Here is a 22,418-nt window from a genome sequence, read left to right as displayed (position 1 = left end):
TGTTTGTGTGTGGTGGAGTAGTACAGTATGGCCAGACACGGCTGTGCATTTAACCCATAGTCAGGGGCAAAAACTGGGTGTAGGAAATGCCAAGTCATACTTTCCAAAACCCACCCGCCCACACCCTGCACACGTGCACACAAACACTCACACACAGCCATACCGTGCAGACACACATGACCACAGTCACAAACAGACTTTCTTTCCAGTGTGTGAACTCACATCTGTTTCCTGACAACAATAATAGCTACAGATCAGGCGGGTAGAGGCCCAACAGGTGTCTGCTCTTTGACAGTCATGAAGAAACAACCTGATGATGACCAAGAAGTGGCACAAGTAAAATACAGCTTTCACAAGCTGAAAATGACCTTACCACACACTAACTCATGCATGTAACAACACTGTTATGTTACTGGGTGTCTCAGCTTTTTCATCAAAGTTAATTAAAGGACAGTGATTTTCCACTACAGCTTGCATGATTGAGTTTGCAATAAAGTATAGGCCTTTATTTGTCTTCACATCAGGTGAGATATGCCTCCTTCCCACACATATTAACAGTGTACAAACATCCTGTGGTGTTTATCTGTGGCACATTGATGCTATACTGACTTTGCTTGAGGTTAGCAGGAGGTAGATGCGCAATGCGAGCATGTGAGCTGCTAACCATATTAAGGTTAGCCTCAGACTGGGGCTGTGTGCATTTCCCCACTTAGTCACATAAACTGCCAGTCACCTGCTAACCACACACATTCTTGAGTCAGAATACCTATGCATATACTGTATTTAATGTGCTGTGTTTTGAAACTAAAATCCAAGTAATTTTTTCAGATTTTGATTAAAAAAATAAATACAATATTTTAGGGCTGCAACTAACAGTTACTTTTATTATTAATCTGTATTTGTAATTCATATTTAATGTAATATACTGATGTTACCACAGCCCAAAGTGAAGCCTTAAAATTGCTTATTGGGCGCCTGGATGGCTTGGTTGGTGGAGCGGGCGCCCATATATAGAGGTTTACTCCTCAACGCAGCGGGCCCGGGCTCGACTCCGACCTGCGGCCCTTTGCTGCATTTGATTCCCCCCTCTCTCTCCCCTTTCATGTATTCTGCTGTCCTATCAAAATAAAGGCTGAAAATTAAAAACATTTTAATCTTAAAAAAAAAAAAGTCCTTTAAGTTTGAGGTTTAAAAAAAGCATACAAATCCTTACATTTGAGAGCTTGTAACCAGAACATACTTTTTGACTTGACAATTTAATAATAATGAATAATGTTTGAAACTGTCATTGATTTATTTCCTGTTAATGTTTCAGCATTAAAGAATGCAACAAAGAAAACCAAAATGAAAGAAGAAAAAAACTGAAGACAAAGGAGGGAGCACTGTTATTTGCAGACTCATGTACCCACATACTGTACGTCAGGGTGAGCAACGGCAGCGAAGGAGCGTGGAGAAGGATGAAAGCAGATAAATTCTGCAGATTCACATAAACCACACACACTTCCTATACAGTAACTGTACATCCTCCTACACATCTGCATGGTTTCACACACAAACACGTGTGCAATCATACACATAATTTCCTGTGTGGACATCTTTTAAGAAAAGAACCACACAAACACATATTTAGTAAAACATATTTTATTAAATTAGAAATAATGATAGAACAGCATGACTGTGGCTTCATGATGTCATATTTGAATGATTACATAATAAACATCCATTTCTTTTATGAGAATGGAGAGATGGTACTTTCTATGATGAAAAGGTAAAAATACTTAAACAGAACAGCAACACATACACTAAATAAATAAATAACACAAATACTGAATAAATTATGAACTCAAACTAATCAATAACACCTTTAGCAGAGATCCATAGTTTGCACTGATTTTATGGCTTCTTTACCTTTAGCCATTACAATGCTTTTTTCCCCCTCCAAGAGTCCATCACCGCTCAATCACAGGTCTTTGTAAAATACTTTAGTGAGTGGGTATCCCAGAAAGCCTCTCTCTGGAGTCTCCAGCTTCCTCTCCTCCTCGTCATCTTCTTCCTCATCAGCCCCCTCCTCAAATTGCCGATAGCCCAGCTTCCTGAAGAAGGCCTCCCCCAGCTTGGAGGGGTAAGGGACGTGTGCATACACTCTGCGTGTGCCACCCTCACTCTCTCTCTGCTCCAGACTCTGTACAAGCAGCCGGCCCAGACCCTCCCTGCGGTACCAGCAGCCCGTCACCAACCTGCAGATCCTCCTGATATTCGCTCGCTTCTCACTTTCCCTGAAGATGCACCCGAGGATATCACCATCGCAGTCTGCCACCCACACCTGCCCTGCTTCCTGCTCCCTCTCTGGGGTGACATTCTCTGTTGACGAATCTTTGTCCTTGTCTTTGGGTGTGATTCTGCGCCTTGGCTGAGTAAAAGAAATAAGATTATTTGGCTGCAACATTTCCTCACTAAGTGAAAACTACCCCCCAAAAAACATCATGCAAACCAGTAGACTAACCTTTTTAGTCACTGATGTTTTCCCACTGATCCTACAGTAAGGATTCTGCAGTGTCTCATCCTCTGTCCCTCTGTAGCTGCTACCCACATAGTCCCAGTAGGGGCGGCTGCTGCCCAGAACCCCTGTGGACCGCGGCATGGTGATCTTGAGAAAGATAATTAGCAGGAAGACAGGAATAGCAAGGGCCAGGATAAAGGAATGGACAAGACAGCGCAGGATTGAGGAGAAAACAGCCAGGATGAAGAGGCAGAGTGGACGCGTGAGGATGTGGAGGATGAGACGGTTTTCTGTGCCCTCGCAGCCCTCCTGGTGACATGCAAGTCAAAAGAAATCAGCCTCACAAGGACAAGAGTAAATTCCCATAATGAGCTGGTCTAATTATATTGTACAAACCTTTATGAGGGCTTTGACCATCTCTATGTCGTCCTCCTTCATCCTCCTCATCACCACCTGATCCAGCTCCAGCCTCACCATGTTTAGGCTTTATGCTCCAACAGCAGGATTGCTGCACCACTGTTTCTATACACATCCACACAGTGTGCACAGGGACCCTACAAAAACAGGGCAGTCATTTATTCTTGTTGTTAAAAAAAAGTGACACTGAAATGCAACGATGTCTGATACTAAATCATGCAGATAACTGATACTTTTGTAGACCTTATTGTGTTATCTATACTATGACACACATGCTGTAGTTGAAATGGGTCAGATATTTCCAATATTCATGTTATGCAATGCACTAGACTTCGTCGACAGTAAGCTAGTAGAAATGTGACATCACACCCACGCTGGCTCTAAACAACATAGACAGACAGACAGATGGGGGATTATGGAGGATTTGTAGCATGCAATGTGTCGTCATCATTCTGTACTTGACTATAACGCACGCCACAGGCGAAAAGACCTTGTTCAAATCCTTATATGGTTATTACGAAGTGCTGACACCCCCCGCTTCTGCTCTAAACCCCGGTTTTGCTTACCTTCTCCGCCACGCTGCTCAAATCAAACTGAAAATGGTTAAACACTCCGCATGTTTAAAATTAAAGCAGAAACGGACCAGAGAGTAGACCAGAGACATTTCTTAAGGAAAGGAGGGATTCTGAACACAAACGTACTCTGTTCTATGTCCCGTTGCACGTTTTCAATGTGTCCATCTACGTCATTTCCGTAAGCATGATCCGCACTGCGCAAAGGATACGTGAATGGCAAACGCAACGTAACAACGTAAACAGCGCTCCAATTAATCAATTACCTTTGAATGTTCAATGTGTTTTAAGGACAAACTCAAACTACAAGAAAGCAACAAAAAAAGGCAAACGATAAAAGATATTGACAGATTTATTAATAATGAACGATTTACTATTAACATTGTGAAGAAAGTGTGCCATGTACATTTATTCACAAAAATTCTTAATTACTTAAACAAACTGCATGACAGTATCATTTAAACTAATATAATCAGGAATATTCCAAGGTCCATGTACAGCCTATTTGAATGTATAACATTTCTAGAATGTGGCACCATGGGATTACAACACAGTACTCCTCTAACTGCATGTTCTCCCTCAGCTCCAGGAGAACACAAACTAAAGTGCTAACACACTGAGCCCACAAATACACACACACACACACACACACACACACACACACACACACACACACACACACACACACTTTCTTCTTCTCAAACATGCACACTTTCAGTTAGAGAACTGCATCTCTTTAGAGTTAAGTATAGGTCCATTTCTTATTGTGTCCTCAGATGATGTCGGTACCTCTACATTGGCTGCAGAGCTGTGTTCCTTAACAGACTTTTCATTTGCCTCAGCTGTTACACTCTCATATTTCACCTCACTACTTTGTGAGATCTCTCCATCCCCTCCTCTCTCCATTCTTCCTTCTCTTAAGCTACTGGTGCTGACCTCAATTATGACAATTTCCTCTCCATTTCCCAGCTGAAATATGCCTTCCATGGCTCCTCCATCCTCGTCCACCCTCCCACTTGCGGTATTGCAACCTGCCCCTTCTTCTCCCATCATTCCCCCTTGACCTTCTATCAGGGCTATCATCTGCATACCCTCCTCCGTTTCCTGCTCTATCTTGGTCTCACCCCCAAGTTCAAACACAACCTCCTGCCCATCAAGTGGCACCAAACTTTGGGTAGGTGTGCAGGAAAGATGCAAGCTGGTTTCTTGCCCTTGGCTGAAGGTAGCACTGGACGGACCACTGTCCTGTGCCTCAGTGTGAAAATGGAGGACATAAGACTCTCCCTGGCTGCCTTCCTCCCCTGTCTGTCTCTCCCCCTGTTTTTCTCCACCCCATTCATGCAGAAGTGACATCATCCCTCCCTTATCTCCCGCATTTGCTCCTTCACCTTGCCCATCTGTCTTGAACTGCAACACAAGTGATTTTCCCTCTCCACCTATTCCTCCATCCACCGTCTCTCCTGATTCATCCCCTTCAAACTGTAACACATATGACTGCCCACCTTCCTCGATATTCATCCCCTCCTTTGCCCGTCCTTCATTATCAAAACATAACACAAACTGTTTCCCTGCCATGGCATCCCCTGTTCTTACTTGCCCCACTGTGGTATGAGTAGAAACTGATGCTGTGGCTACTGTGGTGCCTGATGTAACCATGGTAACAGTTGATAGGGGTCCTGAGGTGTCCACTGTGGGGGCTACAGTGGTAGAAGATGAAAGAATTGGGACAGCAGTGCAAGATGTTGACAGGGGACAGTGAGACACTGTGGATACAGATGATAGTAAGGAATCTGTAGCAGCAGTAATAGTCTGTGAGACGTTGGTCACATTACAGTTTGACAGTGACAGAGCTCCACCTGCAGTGTGACTGACAGGAGCTGCTGCAGTTTTCTGAAGAGTAGCTTTTGCTTTGCGTCCCCGTCTGCCCCGAGCAGTCCGTGTGCTTTTCCCTAATATGGGCTTGGTCAGTAGGGAGTTGGCTGAGAGAGTGTGTGTTGGCGTGGCAGTGTTTGTATTGTTGATATTGTTGGTGATTATGAACCTGGTCTGCTGTTGTTGCTGTGATGTGGTCGGAAAGTGGGAAATCCGAGTCTGTGTTTGGTTTAGGACGGGCTGGAGCGCTTGGATAGTCTGAAGCACAGGGAGAGCCTGAGGCTCCGGAGCTGGATGAGGGTTGTTTGCCGTTGGGACGAGAATTAAGCTGGAGTGGCTGCCGTTGTTGGAGGGGCACTGTAGAAGGAAGAAGTTTTGGGGCTGGGACGGAGGTGGTGGTGGTGGAGGTGGAGGGGCTGGTGGATGGGATGACAGAGGAATGAGCTGCAGGCCGCTGGCTGTCTGAATCATAAAGTAGTTCTGAGAGGTGTTGGGGGGAATATTAAGAGCTGGCTGGGACACAATCAGGCTGCCATGGTTTCCTGAGGTTTCCAGAGTGATGGGGTTGAGCAGAGTCGTGGTGGTTGTTACTCCCCCAACACTGGCTTTCACAGCCACTCCATCTCTACCTCCACCACCAGGGCAGGGCAGGGGAACACCACTGCCATGGGTGCGGATGTGCCTCTGCAAATAGGAGTGCATGACAAACTCCTTTGAGCAGTACGGGCATTTGAAGTCCTTGCTTGAGGAGTGTGTACGAAGGTGGAGCTGGAGGTTGGAGGAGTGTGTAAAGCTTTTATTGCAGTGTGTGCACTGAAAGGGTCTCTCACCAGAATGGGTGCGTTCATGCTGCTCACAGAGAAATAACAAAAGAAGAGGGAAGACAAATTAATAAAATAAGATCAGATTAAACAGATCTATTCCATACTAAAAACGCTAATAATCTACATGAGTTCATAGCTGAATCTGTCCCGGCTGTACTGACCTGTTTGAGGTTTGACGTTTGGGAGAAAGACTTTGAGCAGATGGAGCAAGTATGAGGTCGCAGTCCAGAGTGCATCTGACTGTGTCTACGCAGGCAGCTGGTGTTCTTGAAGGACTTGCCACACTCCTTACACACATATGGCCTCTCGCCTGTGTGCTGCCGCAAGTGGTACTGGTAGTGAGAGCTCCATTTGAAAGTGAGAGGGCAGTGAGGGCACTGGAATGCCCGAACACCTGTGTGTACCTGGGTAAAGTGAAAGTAAAAAAAATTACACTTTTTGGTGTTTTAAGTTATTTTTGTTATATGATCTACCACTTAATTGTATTTACAATACAAAAACCTATAAGTATCTGCTAGACAGTTTTTGGTTGTTATTTGGTTGGAAATACAGTTTTCAAGTGTAGTACGTAAAACTTAAAGAATGCAATGAAACCCATTGTTGCCATTTCATTATCTTTTCCAATAAAACCTAAATGCAACCTAAGAGAATGCAACCAGGAAACATCATGTGTGAACGTTGCAATCAATTACAACTGTTACAACTAAAACACACTGAAATTATACGGTGACATAAATGATCAAATTTAGCTCTCAAATGATGGATCTCTAATTGGGAAACTTAACTTGTGTGTACATTTCTTGCAACAGAAGTCTTACCCTCTGATGAATTGAAAGCAGAGATGACCTCTTGAAGCTCTTTCCACACTCGGTGCAGCGGTAGGGCCTTTCCCCAGTGTGATCCCTCATGTGATACTTAAGCCCTGATGAACCTTTGAAGGCTTTTCCGCACTCTGAACAGCGGTATGGCCTCTCTGTATCAGTGTGTGAAACAGAGTATCACGATTGTGAAAATTAAAACTTATTACCACCATGTGGTTGCGCCTCCGCCAACCAATCAAGTTGCAGTTTACATCTATGTCTGTCCAGACTCATAATATATGTAGTGAAGACTTTGAAGCAAACAACATATGACATACATATAAAATGACAAAATTACACATGACATAATACAGTAAAAAATAATTGAATTAATGTTGATTGTCTAGCCCCATTGTAGTAATTATCAAAGTAAAGAACAACCTCTTAAGCGTTAAGTTATTTTGAGAGAAAAAAAAATTCCCTGGTTGCTATAAATGTATTAAACAACCAATTTGATATTGGATACAGCATGGCTAGCTTTTCAGTAAGAGAATTACCAGAACACATGAGCAGATTGCTTGGCTCATATTTCCTATTTTTAGTCAGATCTCCATTGTCTCTATGTTTTGTGTCTGCTCTGCTATGAAAATGCCTTTACCTCCAGCAGGGGTGCTCTTGCTGGCTCCTGTCTTTTTGGGGGCTTTGGTCGGTTTGGCCGGTTGTTCCTCTTGCTCCTCACCGACGGTAATGATGTTGACATGGATCTCCCTCTGGCCTTCCTGCTGCTTGTCAGCATGGCTGGGAGAAGAGGGAAGGGGGAGAGACAGGGAAAGGGAAGGAGGGCACACTATCTCAGCCTCTGCCTCAGCCAGGAGACGTTGCTCAGGCGTGTGGGAGTGCTGGTGGGTGAGGAGGGAGGAGAGAAGGGGAAAGGAGCGGTCACAGGCGGAGCAGCTGAACTGGGAGCGGGACTGTGATGACAGAGAGTGCATCTGAACAAAGAAAAAGGGGAACACAGGAGGAAAATATTACTCTACGATAGATCAATCAAAATGCAATATATTAATCTCATTGCTCAATATACAGTGCAGTGCAGCAATTTGTATACCAGTGCTAGTAGAAGAGCAATTAGAACTTATAACATTAAAACATTCTCACCAGTGATACATGTCTATTGAGGCCTCCACTGGTCTTAAAGGTCTTATTGCAGTAGCCACATGACAGCCCTGCCCATGTGGTTCTGGCCTCTGGCTGAACGATCTCAGAGCTCTGAGTCACCTCGGTGAAGCTCTGCAGCAGGTCAAACTGGGCCTGGGTGGTGCCCACATTCTGAGGACAAACCAAAGGAAGTTATACACATAAATAAAACATATCTTCAGGTCAAACTCACTTTATAGAGTAGGTATGTATTTATTTATTTTTTTTTACATCAATTAAAATTAGATTCTGTAGACAAATTAGTGTTTGTCTTCACTTTCAGGAGTACGGTCATTCTATTCCATACCATGTTACAAACAGGTGATATACTGTACCTCATACAACTTAGTCTAATAATCAGACTGAATTGCCATTTTGTTTCACTTCATTTATTTAGCCTGGTGTGTTTATAACTGATGTCTTGTTTTTTCTAAACCAATCAGCAGCGAGTGACATATCGGTCACGCTAACGTAATTTTCAGTTGACGCAGAAGCTGCAATAGCCAGGAGCAGTTCCCTTTGTCGCATTGATCAAAGAAATTTGCTGATCTGTAAATCAAAGTGAATCTCATCTACGGTTGTCACCATTTTTCTGTCTGAATTTTTCATGAATGTAGCTAGCAAGCTAAAAAAGAAAGATGAAGTTTACATTTCTAATCCCACATGCTGACCTCTAATTCAAGTCAATTGTATCTCTAATCAAGGGAGACAGCTGTCACTGGGCACAAACCCAGACACATTTGAATTGCTGAACAAATCTGAGATGTGGGTAGTGATTCAGAGGTCTGGAACCAGGCTACATACAACGCTCCATGACCTGATTCCCCATTTAGATAATTCACTTCACTTTCTGTTATGGAAGTTTAATCCAATCACTTACTGTATTGCTGCCATCTGCTCCCTCCGTCAGTCCAAGAAGCACCTCTGTCGTATGTCCATTTTCAGCCACTGTGGTAGTCTCCACCACCTCCTCAAAATCAGCCAGCAGTTGTCCAGCTCCCACTAGCCCATCCGCCACCTCCATCCCTGCCCCAGACCCCACCTCTCCCCCGGCCCCATGTCCATCTGGAGCCATGTGGGTGGACTGGTGCTCCTCTAGATCTGTTCGTGTGCCAAAGGTGTGGCTGCAGCTGCCACAGCTGTACAGCAGCACACTGGCCCCGGTGTCTGTGCTCAGGTGAACCTCTGTCCCGATGGCCCTTGATGCACACACGCCTTCCCTAGAGGAGGTGAGGGTGAGATGGGGGAGAAGATTCGGATTCTGCCCGGATGAAGTGGTTGACAGGAACACTTCTTCCATACCCAACCCCACTCCATCAGTTCCCTCCTGGCTCACAAATCCCACCATGTCAGTCAACATGGACGATGTCACTTCCTCTGTCCCAACCACCACCTCCACTACCTCACGTCCCTTCCTTGCATCCTCTCCCCTCTTTGCCTCCCTCCCTCCTGCATTGAGGTGCGAGTTCTTGTGCAGGGCCAGGTTTGATGAATGTGTGAAGCTTCGTCCACACTCACCACAGATGTAGGGCCTCTCACCTGTATGTATCCTCATGTGCTGCCTCAGGTTGGTAGACTGAGTGAAGGATTTGTTACACACTGTGCAGGTATAAGGCTTGAGACCAAGGTGAACATTTTTGTGTCGTCGCAGACTGCTTGAGTTCTTGAAGGCCTTGGGGCAAGTGTCACAGGGGTATGGACACTCTCCAGTATGCTGGCGCAGGTGATACTGGTAATGAGAGCTCCATTTAAAGGTCAAAGAGCAATAGGGGCACACGAAGGTACGCACTCCAGTGTGGACACTCTGGTGGACCTGGAGATAGACAGAGATACAGATGTGAAATGTCTTGCTCATTTGTAAGACCTTTTTTTTTCCCTAAAAGAATCCTTGTTTATAAAATGACTTTGTTTGACATCTCACCTGGAGCAGAGAGGAGCGTTTGAAGGCTTTGCCACACTCCTGACATTTGTAAGGCTTCTCCCCTGAGTGAGACCTGCAAAGTATGCCAAGTATAGCTGTTTTTATTAAATGTATGGGCTATGGAATACACTACTTTGAGTTTCCTGTAATCTGAATTTGGACACTTCTGCCTCTCTCTCCTATTCACTTCAATACATAAAGTAATATGTACAACTTCAGGACTCTGTACCGTGTTACATTTCTAAGGGTGGTAAAGAGAATGTAATTTAGGGTACCGTTGGTGGTAGAGTAGAGCAGAGGAGCCCTTGAAGGCCTTGGGGCAGAGGTTGCAGCGGTATGGTCTCTCATTGTTGTGGCTCCGCTGGTGGTGGGTAAGCCTGGACGACCACCTGAAGCTCTTCCCACAGTCCATACACTGGAAGGGATGGTCCGACTGCTCGGCCTGCTGGGGTGGGCCCGGCACAGATGATGTCACCATGTCAAGAACCACCTCATCCCCACGCTGTACTACTCCCTTGTCTCCCTCCACCAGCTCCCCTCTGCTCCTATCGTCCTCGCCATCCTCTTCCGAACCAAGAAGGGATGGGAAATGAGAGAGGGAGGCGGTGGACTGAGGTGGTAAGAGTTCTGCTTGGACCACTAAGGCCACTGAGTTAGCCATTACCAGAGCAAGCTGGTAGCAGATGAGGGGGTTCCTTGGCAGCAGGTGTGGATCAGTTTTGGTGCAGCATCATGGTTTTTCTGTTACCTTTCCTTCGTTCATGTTTTCTTCTGTGCCTTTCATAAATTCTTTCCCTGTCAGCCACTGGAAACACCAGCTGTCATCCCAAGTAGACAGCTCAGGACAGGTCTGAGAAATGGAAATAAATACAGTATTATAACTTGGTAACTCCTGGTGAGAATGTCCCCTTTAAATTTCACCCCCTGACTCCCTCCCTCCCTCCTGTATGAAGCTAGTCCCGCCGCCCCCTCCCTGCTGTCTTTCCTCTGGCAGTCAGTCCCCGCAGTGCGGTGCTTACCATATCTATGGGTGCTTATTAGCAATACACACAGAGGCTACAGCGAGGTTACACATGAAGCTACTTTATAACTGTATCCAAATATAACCGATCAGCTGTGCAAGCCGACAGACAACACGCACAGAAAATATCAGTTTTCACAGTATCAACAAAAACAGCTAACGTTACTGGCCTTCATTTAAAGCTAATCTCACCCCGTCAATGCGGAATAGCGTCGGTTAACTGCTCGATAAGGATGTGCATAAATTCAGGCGGAAGCAGTACTCACCGAGCATCTTTAACTCATCCTAAAGCTATATTGTTGATATTATGAAAAGGAACTGGGTACCGCAGTGCTAATCCACACAACCTTAACAATAAACACAGCGCAAACTAACAGCAGTTCTCCACCCGATGCCGCCTTCTAAGAACAGCGACGGCGATTGGCTGTTTGCTACAATAGATGTACTACTGCCATTGGCTAAGAGCTTCAACAGACAGATTGACGTTTTTAAACCTTGCTTAAAATATTTCTAACTTCCAAATTTGACTTGAAGCACTTATCAGTCATGTATCTACACTTCAATATTTTAAAAATAATTTATAAAGTGTTTTCACTATCGATATGTATCCTTTATTTTCTGACTCTTGTGCACAGACTTCTGGGTAACGAAGTTCTGTGTGTGTGTGTGTGTGTGTGTGTGTGTGTGTGTGTTGTGTGTTGTGTGTTGTGTGTTGTGTGTGTGTGTGTGTGTGTGTGTGTCTGTGTGTGTGTGTGTGTGTGTGTGTGTGTGTGTGTGTGTGTGTGTGTGTGTGTTTGTGTGCTTGTTTTACTACATTTGTGGGGTCCAAAAACCGGGGAATACAGTATACTTGTGGGGTCTGCACAGCCTTGTGGGGCCCAAAATGCTGGACCCCACAAGGTTAAAGGGCTGTTTGAGGGTTAAGACTTGGTTTTAGGATTAGGGTTAGAATTAGGTTATGGTTAGGGTGAGGGTAAGGGTTAAGGTTAGGCATTTAGTTGTGATGGTTAAGGTTAGGGTAAGGGGCTAGGGAGTGCATTATGTCAATGACGGGTCATTGTGTCTCAAGGTGTGTCTGCCCTATACCTCTTGATATACAGTCTATGGCAGTAGCTCCCATCTGTCCCAGTTTACACTGCAGGTGGACTATAGGTATTAAACATATACTAAAATCCATTGTGCACATTCTTTAGTATTTATTTCACCAAGGCACATATTTCACATTGAGGCCAATCAGTGTGTGGAAGAGGCATCTTGATGTTACAACAATAATTTAAACATGATGGTATAATAAAAGTAAATAAGAATACAAACTGTATAAAAGTACAAAAAGAATGGAGACTTGCTCCACCGCAGCACAAAATAAATAGTTCCAACAAGTTACTTAAATAAATAGTCAATACTGTAACAAATACTAAATTAGGAATGAACAAAAAATATAGTGATAAAGTTGGTAAAGTACTAAATTATATTGTAGAAAACAACATAATACACAAACGCACTGTGTACAACAATTTACATTATTGTACACTTATGTACACCTGTACAGAACAAAGTGTCACAATACATAGTATTTTAAGGCTTTGGGTGTTTAACTAACAAAAACAAACTTTTCTACTCCAAAGCACAGGTTTAAAATCAGCCATCTCACTCATCCAAGAGGCTAATCCTAACAAGTTTGTGCAAAGAATGTAATGAGATCCATCAGTTCTTAGCAACAGGGCACATTCATACAACTTTACCACAACATTAAATATGCCTCCTCATGCAGATCGAAACAGGCAACGACAATAGACTCTGCCTGTGGTACAAAAGAAAGTATTCACTTCTCTTTGGCTACCATTTTGACATTTTCAGATGTATACAATTAATTTTAATTGATACGTTAAGACGTGGCACGTTTAACATGGTTAGAAGATAACATTAACATCTAAAATGTTTACTCTAAGGGCACTTTAAGTGAGATAGTGAAAACCTTGGCTGTCCCTATGTATGCTACATCTACTGAAAGAATTATTGGCTAAAGAAATACACAAATGCAAAGTAGATTAAACAAAAGTCAGGAAGTGCTACTGTGTTTTTTTTTTTTTTTTTGAGGATCAGTGAGACACAAGACAAAAAGAAAGATTACAGAGATGTGGGCAAATAAATTCACGTTAATACAGAAATAAAGATGAGAGTGACAAATTACAACTTCAAATAAATAAAATTAAATAAATTACTAACAGTCAATAAATAAATAAATACATAAATAACATGGTCATGAACAAGGCCCTTTAGGAGAGAGTTTGGGGAATTATGACATGATCATCATAGTTAAACTGGCAGTTTGCTTTAACAGGAATCTTAACGGTTGTAACTGGCTGCAGTATAGCTCATCTTTATTGGCTCTGATGGAAACACATTCTTCAACACACATGTCATTAGTTGACGTTTTGGCCTTTTAAGGGATGCTGTCGACTACAGTGCACACTGACATAGTCCTAATTCCCCTTTGGCTGAGGCGGGATTCCATGTGTCCTCACTGGCTCTGCAGCCATGTAGTTGAGAGGAAATGAATGAATGGGTTTTGATCGTCATTGCACTGCAGAGACTTTGGGCTTGAGGCTGATGAATGCTCTGTATGCCCAATCACAGAAGAGCTTGAAGTGTTGAAGAAGCTCATGGCTGGACTGCAAGACATCAAACTGATAGGGGAGGTGAGGGGGGAGGGAGGGGGTTGCCTGAGTCAGCCTTGGTGCTTCAACTCTCAACATCTGTAGGAGAGAAGACAGGTAGACAAACAGATTAGAAAAACAATTAATTTATTACACAGTAAAGTTATAAGTGTTAGCAATATATTAGAAAATGACACAATTTCCTGCTTAAACTTACATCGACAACTGAGTATCAAAAGGGGAACGCTCTTTACCTGACGGTGCAGCAGATTGATGAGAGATTTCATTTCTCTGATCATCTCTACCAGCTTGGGCAGCGCAGGGTGGTGGTGCTTCTTTGAGACCTTGTTCAGCCACTCAAAGTGGTGCTCATACAGCTTCAGGTCAGCATGCAGCTGAGAGAGTGTGGGCTTCAGCTGGAAACAACACAGACATACTTAGAGACTTTGCATGGGTGTGGCAAGATGTAACTGTGTGGATAGAAACAGACTAGCCCCTCTCCATTCACGAGCATGCACGCACACACACACGCACACACAAATACATTATCAGAGCATTACCTCAAGATTGTTGAGGTCATTGGCTGATCTGTTGCTCATTTCTGGCAGAGACCTGAACCTGTGGGGCTCCACGTCTGAGTCAAATGCATGCTCCCTCTGAAAGAGAAAACAAGACAGAGCAGCCCGTTAGTAATTTGCATCAGCGCAATTGTACTCATCCTGAGACAAGTCACGGCAACATGAGGAAAGTATTAGTCTTGCACCTCGATTAAATGACTGTTTTCTGATCTTAGAGACAGTAGCTCTCACTGAGGGGAGTGTGGTTGATCGGGTCAGCGTGAGTTCACCCACATTCAGCCTCCCCAAATGTCAACAATAAGACCAAATGACCTGAACCCACAGGATGTTTTCTACAGGGAGCGAGGATAACAACATATCCAGTGACTAAGAAATCTCCAAGTGGGACAGACAACACAGGGCTGTAGGGAAACTCCAGGGTCACAGCTATAAAAAGAGAGAATGACGCAGTACCACTGCCCAGCTAGAGTTGTGTTGTAAACTTCGTCCAGACAGCAGGTGTAATGCTCATCGTGGCCACCAGAGGGAGATAAACAACCTGACAGGTACATTACAAAGGCAGCTGTGCTCATCGGTGGTACAATTGGTATTAAACATGTACTCCAGATTCAGTAATGAATGCGAATTAACGGAGATGACTGATGTGGCATGCGTCATTTCCAATCAGCAGAGGAACACAACAACATTAGGACGATGAGTGCTGAGAAATGTTTTGTGTAAACAGGTAGTGTGTGCTTAATGCTTCCTTAACCTGTTATGCAGTGTTTTTCTTGGCCTAATGTTTGCCTCCAGTTGTTTGTGTTGATGTTTTTAGTGATGAATGTGCCGCATTGTCTCGCATGTCTCTCCATCAGCCTTTCGTACGAGCTCACTTATGTTTGTGGTCCAATGTTTTGTCTCTGTTGCTTTTGTCCCCTTCCATCCCTCGCTTCCCTACCCTCCCCCCCCCCCCCCCCCTCTCTCTGTCTCATACCAGGTACACAAGCACATGCAACATCTCGTGCACATGTGCATGCATGCACACACATACACCACTGGCTTGTCATCTAGTTGGCTCTCTGATCTCTTCATCTCTTGTGGTTTTTGCTCCATCTTTCTCAACCTATAATTCTCCCTCTTATCCTCCTTTTCTCGCTCTCTCCATCACAGATCATGACCTCACCCGACAGAACTAAGCATCCAACCTTTTTCTTCCTGAATGCAAATACTGGAATGTGATAAATCTTTTTGATTTTTATCAAGTCACTTTGCTGTGGCGACCGAAAGCAAAACACCAAACACCGCACCTACACAACCATGACTATTTACAGAACCATCAATGCACACACACACACACACACACACACACACACACAGCGCCACAAAAATGCATACACACATATGCTTGCACACATATACACATTTGCACCCATACTGTATGCATGCAAACACAGACTCACTCACACACACATACGCACACACAGTTACGTCGGAAAACTTATATAGACCTATGTGTGTACACACACACATTTCTCTCTTTAAAGAATCAGTTTCATTGCTTTTTTGCAGGGACTTTCCATGGATTCCAGTTCTATTTATCTTTCCTAACTTTGTGCTCTCTTTAGTGGAATTCCACACAATAAGGAAAATATTTAAAATAAATCTTCCATGTTACTGAACACTGTCTAATACTGTCCCCATCACCCTTTGATAATGCTGGTTTGTTCACATCTGGACCCCAGGTTACAGACTTCTGCTACACAATGGTCTGTGACATTGTTTTAAAACAACAAACCCACACACACATACAGAACACACACCCACACTTTCTGAACACTATCTACCAGCCAAGACTAGAGAGAGTATGTGGCTATTTTTGATTTTATCCCCTGAACAAAAGAGTTTAACGATTTGCATAATGCAAAAATAGAATCTAGATCAGTCATGTGTAACTAAAGATCCACAGATATGATGCCTCTTTCTTTTCACCTGTTCAAACATTGTGTTGATACACAATCACCAGCTGGAGCAAAATCTTGGATGAGTTCCTCAAATCTGATTTTCCTACCCACTTGACTGTCCACTAAATAAAGTTTTGAGCCAGTGTTGTCAGTACGGTGCACATTTCATAAGAGAAAAAAAACTCTTCAAACTCCATCCTCACTTCCACAGTCTAGCCACAGAACATAAACATGTTTCTATGTAAACAGGCAAGTGATATACTTTGCTGTCATGTCATAGATGGTATGCTTAGCAGTTCAGCTTTAGTTGGATGCAGGTAAAGTGTTGATATGTATAGTCCTAAATTAGTCTGGATGGGAGAACATGTTCCTAGAACTTAATGTTTGGTTTCTCTATCCCCTGACCACATCGTGTATCTTGTGTATCCATCACTGTAGATGTGTGTTTATTCTCCTTAATTCCATAAAACTTGATATTAATTCATTTCACTGGACTGCATAAAGGCACAAGCCTGGCCACCAATCTTCCTTCAACCGCCACAAGTCAAGTGACCAGGCAGACCAGGAGGTTGCTGAGTCAGACCTCTCCGGTCCAGTGTGGATTAAAAGTGAGATCACTCAGTCAAATCTCCCCTAAAGCTTTTTGCATGCATTCTTAAGCATGCAGATGGACTTCAGCCAGTCTGAAAGCAGCTTAAGTTAAACTGAAGTCCTGAGCAAAACTATTGTACAGTGCATGGTGCAAAGTTAGTGCTGCTTGAAGTGATACCTAAACTGAAAGGTAACATTAAGACCAAAATCCAATTAGGGAAAGATCAATCAAGACAGGCTGTGCATCCTCTTCCACCCTCACACTAACAATTCAGTTAGCACAGGATAGTCAGGGCCTCATTAGCCTTTCCTCCAATCAATAGCTGAGATTGGCAATCACCATGACGACATCTTCACTTACCAGCAGTTCTTGGGTGAGCTTCATTAGATTTTTGGTCTGATTGGACAGTTTGTCCATGTCAGTGGGTCGCCGCTGTGGTACTGGAGAGGCAGACGTGAACACGGGCAGCTGAGCCAATAGCAGCGAGAAGAGGAGCGACGAGGAGGAATCCAGCAGCACTGTAGGGTAGAACAAAACGGAAGCAATTAGTGGAGAGGCGCTGTCATCTCGCCATAATGATAATGACCTCAGGCCACGGCTGTCAGCTCCAGGGGGAAGATATTGCACCATAATATAAACAATAGCTCTAGACTTGGCAGAGGAATCCTCAAGAGCTTCAGTGTCAGAGTCATGTTTTCACAGGCTGAATGCAAATCATTAAATCATTAAAAAGCCCGGGCTTTGACACTGAATATCAGCATCACTTTTTTTTACCATAAGCAACTGCAATGAATGCTGCTGATTGTCACACCTGCAACTGGATAGGTACGTGAGTTGGTGGTATAAATTATATAGACCCAGCCAAGTCAACTCTCTAACAGTAAGCTCATTCATTCTTTTCCTTTCAAGTTCAAATACAAGGTAGACTAAGTATTAAAAGGGAACCACAGTGGTGTTGAAATGATGAATGCTTGATAATTACAGGTGAACCACAAGAATCACAGCCAAAATAACACTGCAGGAGCATCTGAGCTCCCTGCCATATAGTGTAACTTTTACAGTGTAGGGATCACCAAAGAATACAGTTGTCAAGTCATAAGTAAGAAAAAATAATTTAGCCTGTATATGAAGGATAGAATAGGTGTTTACAGTCACATAAACGTTATAGATCCATAGTTTAAATAGCGTTTAAAAATAAAGTAACACTTTAAAAGAAATGTTAATTAACAACTAAAGCAATTATGAATGAAAACATACTCGTACAAACACTTACATTTCATATTTGGTTCGGATCCAAGGGATAGGTAAACCAGCAAACAAATGGTAGATAAATAAATAAATAGAAAATAAATAAATAAATTGAACTCCGGAAATTGTCACGTGCTCCGGTTTCTTCTTCGCACGCTTCAGTCAGAGTGAGGAGGAAAGTTGTCAGGACGAGAGAGGATGAATGGGAGAGCAGAGTGATGACTGAAGCACTCAGACAGAGAGAGAAAAGGAAGGTAAAAGTAATCAAACTTTCTGTCTTTGGTAAAGTTTGAGATGAGCCCTTGTAGTCTTTATGGAGTGCTGAAGGCAGAGAGACACTTAGACAGTTTGGAGAGAGAGAGGCAACAGAAATGCAGAGAGAGGGATGCGAGTGTGGTAAGTCCAATTTTTGCGCGCAGTGAAGTGTTTAGGCTTGTTTAAAACTTCCTTTATAAAGACGTCGGGCCTATGACACATCGGCAGTGACTCACTTCATTCATAAAAACACACACACAGACACACGCTCTCTCTCTCTCTCTCTCTCTCTCTCTCTCTCTCTCTCTCTCTCTCTCTCTCTCTCTCTTTCCTCCTCCCCTCCCTGCTGCCTGTCTCCCTTTGCGAAACTTAAAAAAAAAAAATGTTCCGTTGTTTTTTTCTGTTTTATTTTCTTTCCTCTATCACTTTCTCCCGTCCTGTCCTGTCCCTATCTCCAGCACTTCCTCTGTCGCATCCCGCTACCTGCACCAATCAGTCCCATCTACCTCTTTTTATCTTTCCATCTCCAAATCTCTTCCCCCCTCTCTCTATCTATCACTGCAGACGTTTTAAAAAGCCCATTGTTTTCACGTGTATCAGCATATCTTATATGTAACCATCTATCTTTTAGAGGCTCTAGTTTTACCTGCCCTTTCTTTTTTCTTGTGCTGTATTCAGGGGTGAAATGTCATAGAAGGTGTGTTCTTATTTGTGTTATTTAATTTATGGCAGAGCTCTTTTAGGCTACACATGCCACATTCCCTGTATCATAGCTAATACGCACAGCAAACACCTTTTCTCTCCCATATTTCTCTCCCTCCTTTTCTCACCCCTTGCTCTTTTTTTTTAGCGCCCCTCCTGAGACAGCAGCCTGTTATTTCCACTGCCCCCCCACCCACCTCCTCTTTTTTTCACTCCTTCTCTCCCTCTCCAGGGTGAAGGAAAGAGTGAGGAGTGAGAGACGGATAGGAGCAGGAGCGAGGTGTTGTCCAGACCAGAAGGGGCCTCTAAAAGTGTTGCATAGAAACAGTGAGCAGACACACACACACACACACACACACACACACACACACACACACACACACACACACACACACACAACAGGACATTAACACAGACACACACAATTGAGGGATGGGAGGTGGTTGGTGGGGTCAACACAGCAGACACACACACACACACACACACACACACACACACACACACATACAAAACATGCACATGGATGCACCCACACGACACGCGCTGTGTCATAGAAAAACATGCTGCTCTAATAAACCAAAACACACCAAAAAGACATTTCTAGCTCAGAAACACACACTGATACATGCAGAAACATAACAGTTTACTGTATACACATCAACATGATTTATCTCTCACACACACACACACACACACACACACACACACACACACACACACACACACACACACACACACACACACACGTAGAGTGGGGCAGCCTGGAAACACTCAGTCAGGTGCAGTAAAGCGTGGCCTACTGTTGCAAAGGGCAAGAATGAGTTTCCAGACACCACAGGGGGACAGTTGATGCATCATACTGTATATCACAAGGGAGTCAATGGGTGCGTTTCCATACACCTGTGAAAAACTGACTGGAATCGGCGAAAATGCGGCGAAAGACAAATAATGATGGCAGATGGAATCATCAGTTCTGTGTTGAGCGATGAGGAAACTGTAACACTCCTCAAATAAATACACAAAAAAACTAACAATGTTAGAAGTTTGACTGGTGCTCCTTTAAGTTATCTCGTTGCACCTCTTCTTCTGCAGTAGTATTATGGCACCTGACTGGAGAATCATCGCACGTATTGCTTATCTTGATGAACCAACTCCTCATAGTTGCACAACAGCAGTGGATGGAAACACACGTTAGCGTTCACATTTTCTTTTGCCGTTTTTCTGAAAATTCAGCTAAAATATGCACCATACTTGGATGGAAGCCGGACTTCAGACACAAACAAACAAAGGAAGAGAGATAGAGAGACCAGGGGGAAGTAAGAAACCGTTTTTGAGTCTGGGTGTGAGATTAGGAGACCCTCATTCACAGACATACACTCATGGTGTGGTTTGAAAATAATTAGTGGTGGGCCTTGTATGCGCACAGTCGCACACTCATACCCATATACACACAGAGTTGCCAGTCCGGTGGTGGGCCTACACAGACAAACAAACACCCTCGAATGATGAGGGCCTGGTGGCAGCGAGTGGGTGGCAGAGTTGTTGTGGTGAAAAGGGGTCATACTCTGTTTTTGCGGGTCAACAGTAGAGAAGAAAAGCAGGAGAAGGAGGAGAGCAGTAGAAGAAGGAGAGGAAATAGATGAGTGAGGTTGGACGTAGGGAGATATTGACACACTCACTCTTTTTAATTTCCCACATCAAAGGGCCGTTTGAAGACACAGCTGGGGAGAGAAGAAAAGAAAAAGTGAAGTTAGTCACTCTCCCTCATTCCCTCTCTGGGCTGCCTCTCATGATGGGGGTCTTCTGGGTGGTTCTGAAGCACAGTCTTCTTCTCCATCCGCCAGCGCTGATCACTCACACACTATGATACCGGGTGGGTGCCCTTTAAGTGTGTGTCTGTGGGAGCGTGTGTGTGCACGTGCATAGATGTCAGTGCACAAAATAAAAAGGGTTATGTATCTTTGTTTAGACTTTTGTTTTTGTGTGTGTGTGAGCGAGTGAGCTGGTGCATGCATGTTGGAAAAGGGGGAATCCAGGGTTTGTGTGAATGGGTGTGCGTACAGTATATGTGTGTAATTATGGGTATGTGGTGGTATAAGTGCGGTGTCTGTATAACGTGCATGAGCATCAGTGTTTGTGTGTGCGTCTGTGTGTTTGTGTGTGGCCTTCATATGCTACCCATTACATCACCAATCTGTTTAAACCACCATAGGAGGAGAAACAGAGTGAGACACTCAGACTACGACCTCAAAGACATCAGAGAGGAAGGGGAACCTGTGACATGGCCTGCCAGGCCTCGCTGCCAGACAAACTTTACTCACACAAGCTTCACTCAATTCGGTCATGCTTTACACTAGGTTTCCTGTGCGCCATGGCATGTATTCACACATTATTACGCAGGCTTCAAATCATTTGAATGCCTCACACTTTTCGCTCACCTTTTGCCGGGTTGTTAATCCACAATGAAAGTTGCTCGATTCATTCGTTTACCGGAGTCACTTTAAAAAGTTTGATTTAAACAAATTCAGAATGAGTGTTACTGTAATCTTCATAGTTTATTTATCTGACAAGGAAGAGCTTGAGTATGAATTGGTTTTGTCCGTTGGGGATTGTTGTGTACTTAAGTGTGATTATGGTTGAAGTCTGATAATGTGGGTTTTCCCATAAGTGTTTTGTTGCCGTCAGTTAATTTCCATGTCCAGGTAGGTGATAATATAATCTTGTGGATTTTAGGGTTAACTCTCATGTTCTGCTTAGCTCAGTGTCATATGTAAACAGTGAATATGTTGACCGTGACGCAACGCTGCTCCGATGGTAAAAGGGATTATAGGAGAAGGAGTAGTAATAAATTCATCATTTTTATGTTGCACCCTCATTTCCTCCAGGGAATTCCAGCAGGGTCTGAGTAAACAAACGCAAAGATTACGTACAAAAGGAAAACCAAAGGTCTGACCTTTTACTGTTAATATTTACTCTCCTAAACAGGACACTTTCAAGTTTCCCCATGACCTTCTCCACCTCCTCTCTACTCCGTCATTTTGTCCCCCATTCATTCTCTCCAGCTCGCTGCCAAATGCGTGACTCCAGCTGGGTATCCTATCTGGGGAATTGTCATGGTAACCTTACCCTAACTTGCTACCCACCGCCATCATCTCCCCCATCCCCGTTCTTGCCCCCTTACTTCAACCTACGTCAGAGAGAAAGTGAGTCTGTTAATAGTTGAGGGGGGTAGGGAGAAATAGTGACACACAGGAGGGGGCTGCAATCATTGGGCAATAAAGTGACGTCTCTGACTCTCTCTTTCTCGCTGTCAGTGGTCAGT

At 43.8% G+C, this 22,418-nt stretch overlaps 3 protein-coding genes across 5 annotated transcripts; all 3 read right to left on the bottom strand.

The window, feature by feature from the left end:
- Positions 1-1,616: 1,616 nt before the first annotated feature.
- nat14 (N-acetyltransferase 14 (GCN5-related, putative)) lies at positions 1,617-3,675 on the bottom strand. Of its 2 annotated transcripts, none has more exons than XM_031299552.2 (4): positions 3,484-3,675; positions 2,897-3,054; positions 2,504-2,809; positions 1,617-2,410 (listed from the first exon to the last, which is right to left on the bottom strand). In XM_031299552.2, exons 2-4 carry the CDS (start codon positions 2,975-2,977, stop codon positions 1,961-1,963), a joined length of 837 nt encoding a protein of 278 aa, XP_031155412.1. In that variant the 5' UTR covers positions 2,978-3,054; positions 3,484-3,675; the 3' UTR covers positions 1,617-1,960. The 2 variants fall into 2 exon arrangements, with proteins under 2 accessions (XP_031155412.1, XP_031155414.1); XM_031299554.2 differs by having other exon boundaries at positions 2,504-2,647.
- A 148-nt stretch (positions 3,676-3,823) lies between these two features.
- Positions 3,824-11,543, bottom strand: znf628 (zinc finger protein 628). Of its 2 annotated transcripts, XM_036005935.1 has the most exons (10): positions 11,391-11,543; positions 10,379-10,953; positions 10,104-10,176; positions 9,063-9,995; positions 8,144-8,314; positions 7,644-7,977; positions 7,004-7,158; positions 6,347-6,589; positions 4,157-6,210; positions 3,824-4,116 (listed from the first exon to the last, which is right to left on the bottom strand). In XM_036005935.1, exons 2-9 carry the CDS (start codon positions 10,762-10,764, stop codon positions 4,204-4,206), a joined length of 4,302 nt encoding a protein of 1,433 aa, XP_035861828.1. In that variant the 5' UTR covers positions 10,765-10,953; positions 11,391-11,543; the 3' UTR covers positions 3,824-4,116; positions 4,157-4,203. The 2 variants fall into 2 exon arrangements, with proteins under 2 accessions (XP_035861828.1, XP_031155343.1); XM_031299483.2 differs by having other exon boundaries at positions 3,824-6,210.
- A 755-nt stretch (positions 11,544-12,298) lies between these two features.
- Positions 12,299-18,562, bottom strand: il11a (interleukin 11a). The gene is made up of 5 exons (XM_031299565.2): positions 18,165-18,562; positions 17,252-17,409; positions 14,342-14,437; positions 14,036-14,197; positions 12,299-13,880 (listed from the first exon to the last, which is right to left on the bottom strand). The coding sequence occupies exons 1-5, from the start codon at positions 18,169-18,171 to the stop codon at positions 13,701-13,703; spliced, it is 603 nt and encodes a 200-aa protein (XP_031155425.1). The 5' UTR covers positions 18,172-18,562; the 3' UTR covers positions 12,299-13,700.
- Positions 18,563-22,418: the final 3,856 nt, after the last annotated feature.

Source organism: Sander lucioperca, chromosome 10 (assembly GCF_008315115.2).
Source record: "Sander lucioperca isolate FBNREF2018 chromosome 10, SLUC_FBN_1.2, whole genome shotgun sequence".
NCBI classification, from domain to species: domain Eukaryota; kingdom Metazoa; phylum Chordata; class Actinopteri; order Perciformes; family Percidae; genus Sander; species Sander lucioperca.
Note: the sequence above shows the minus strand (reverse complement) of the source record. Positions and strands in the feature narration are given on the sequence as shown.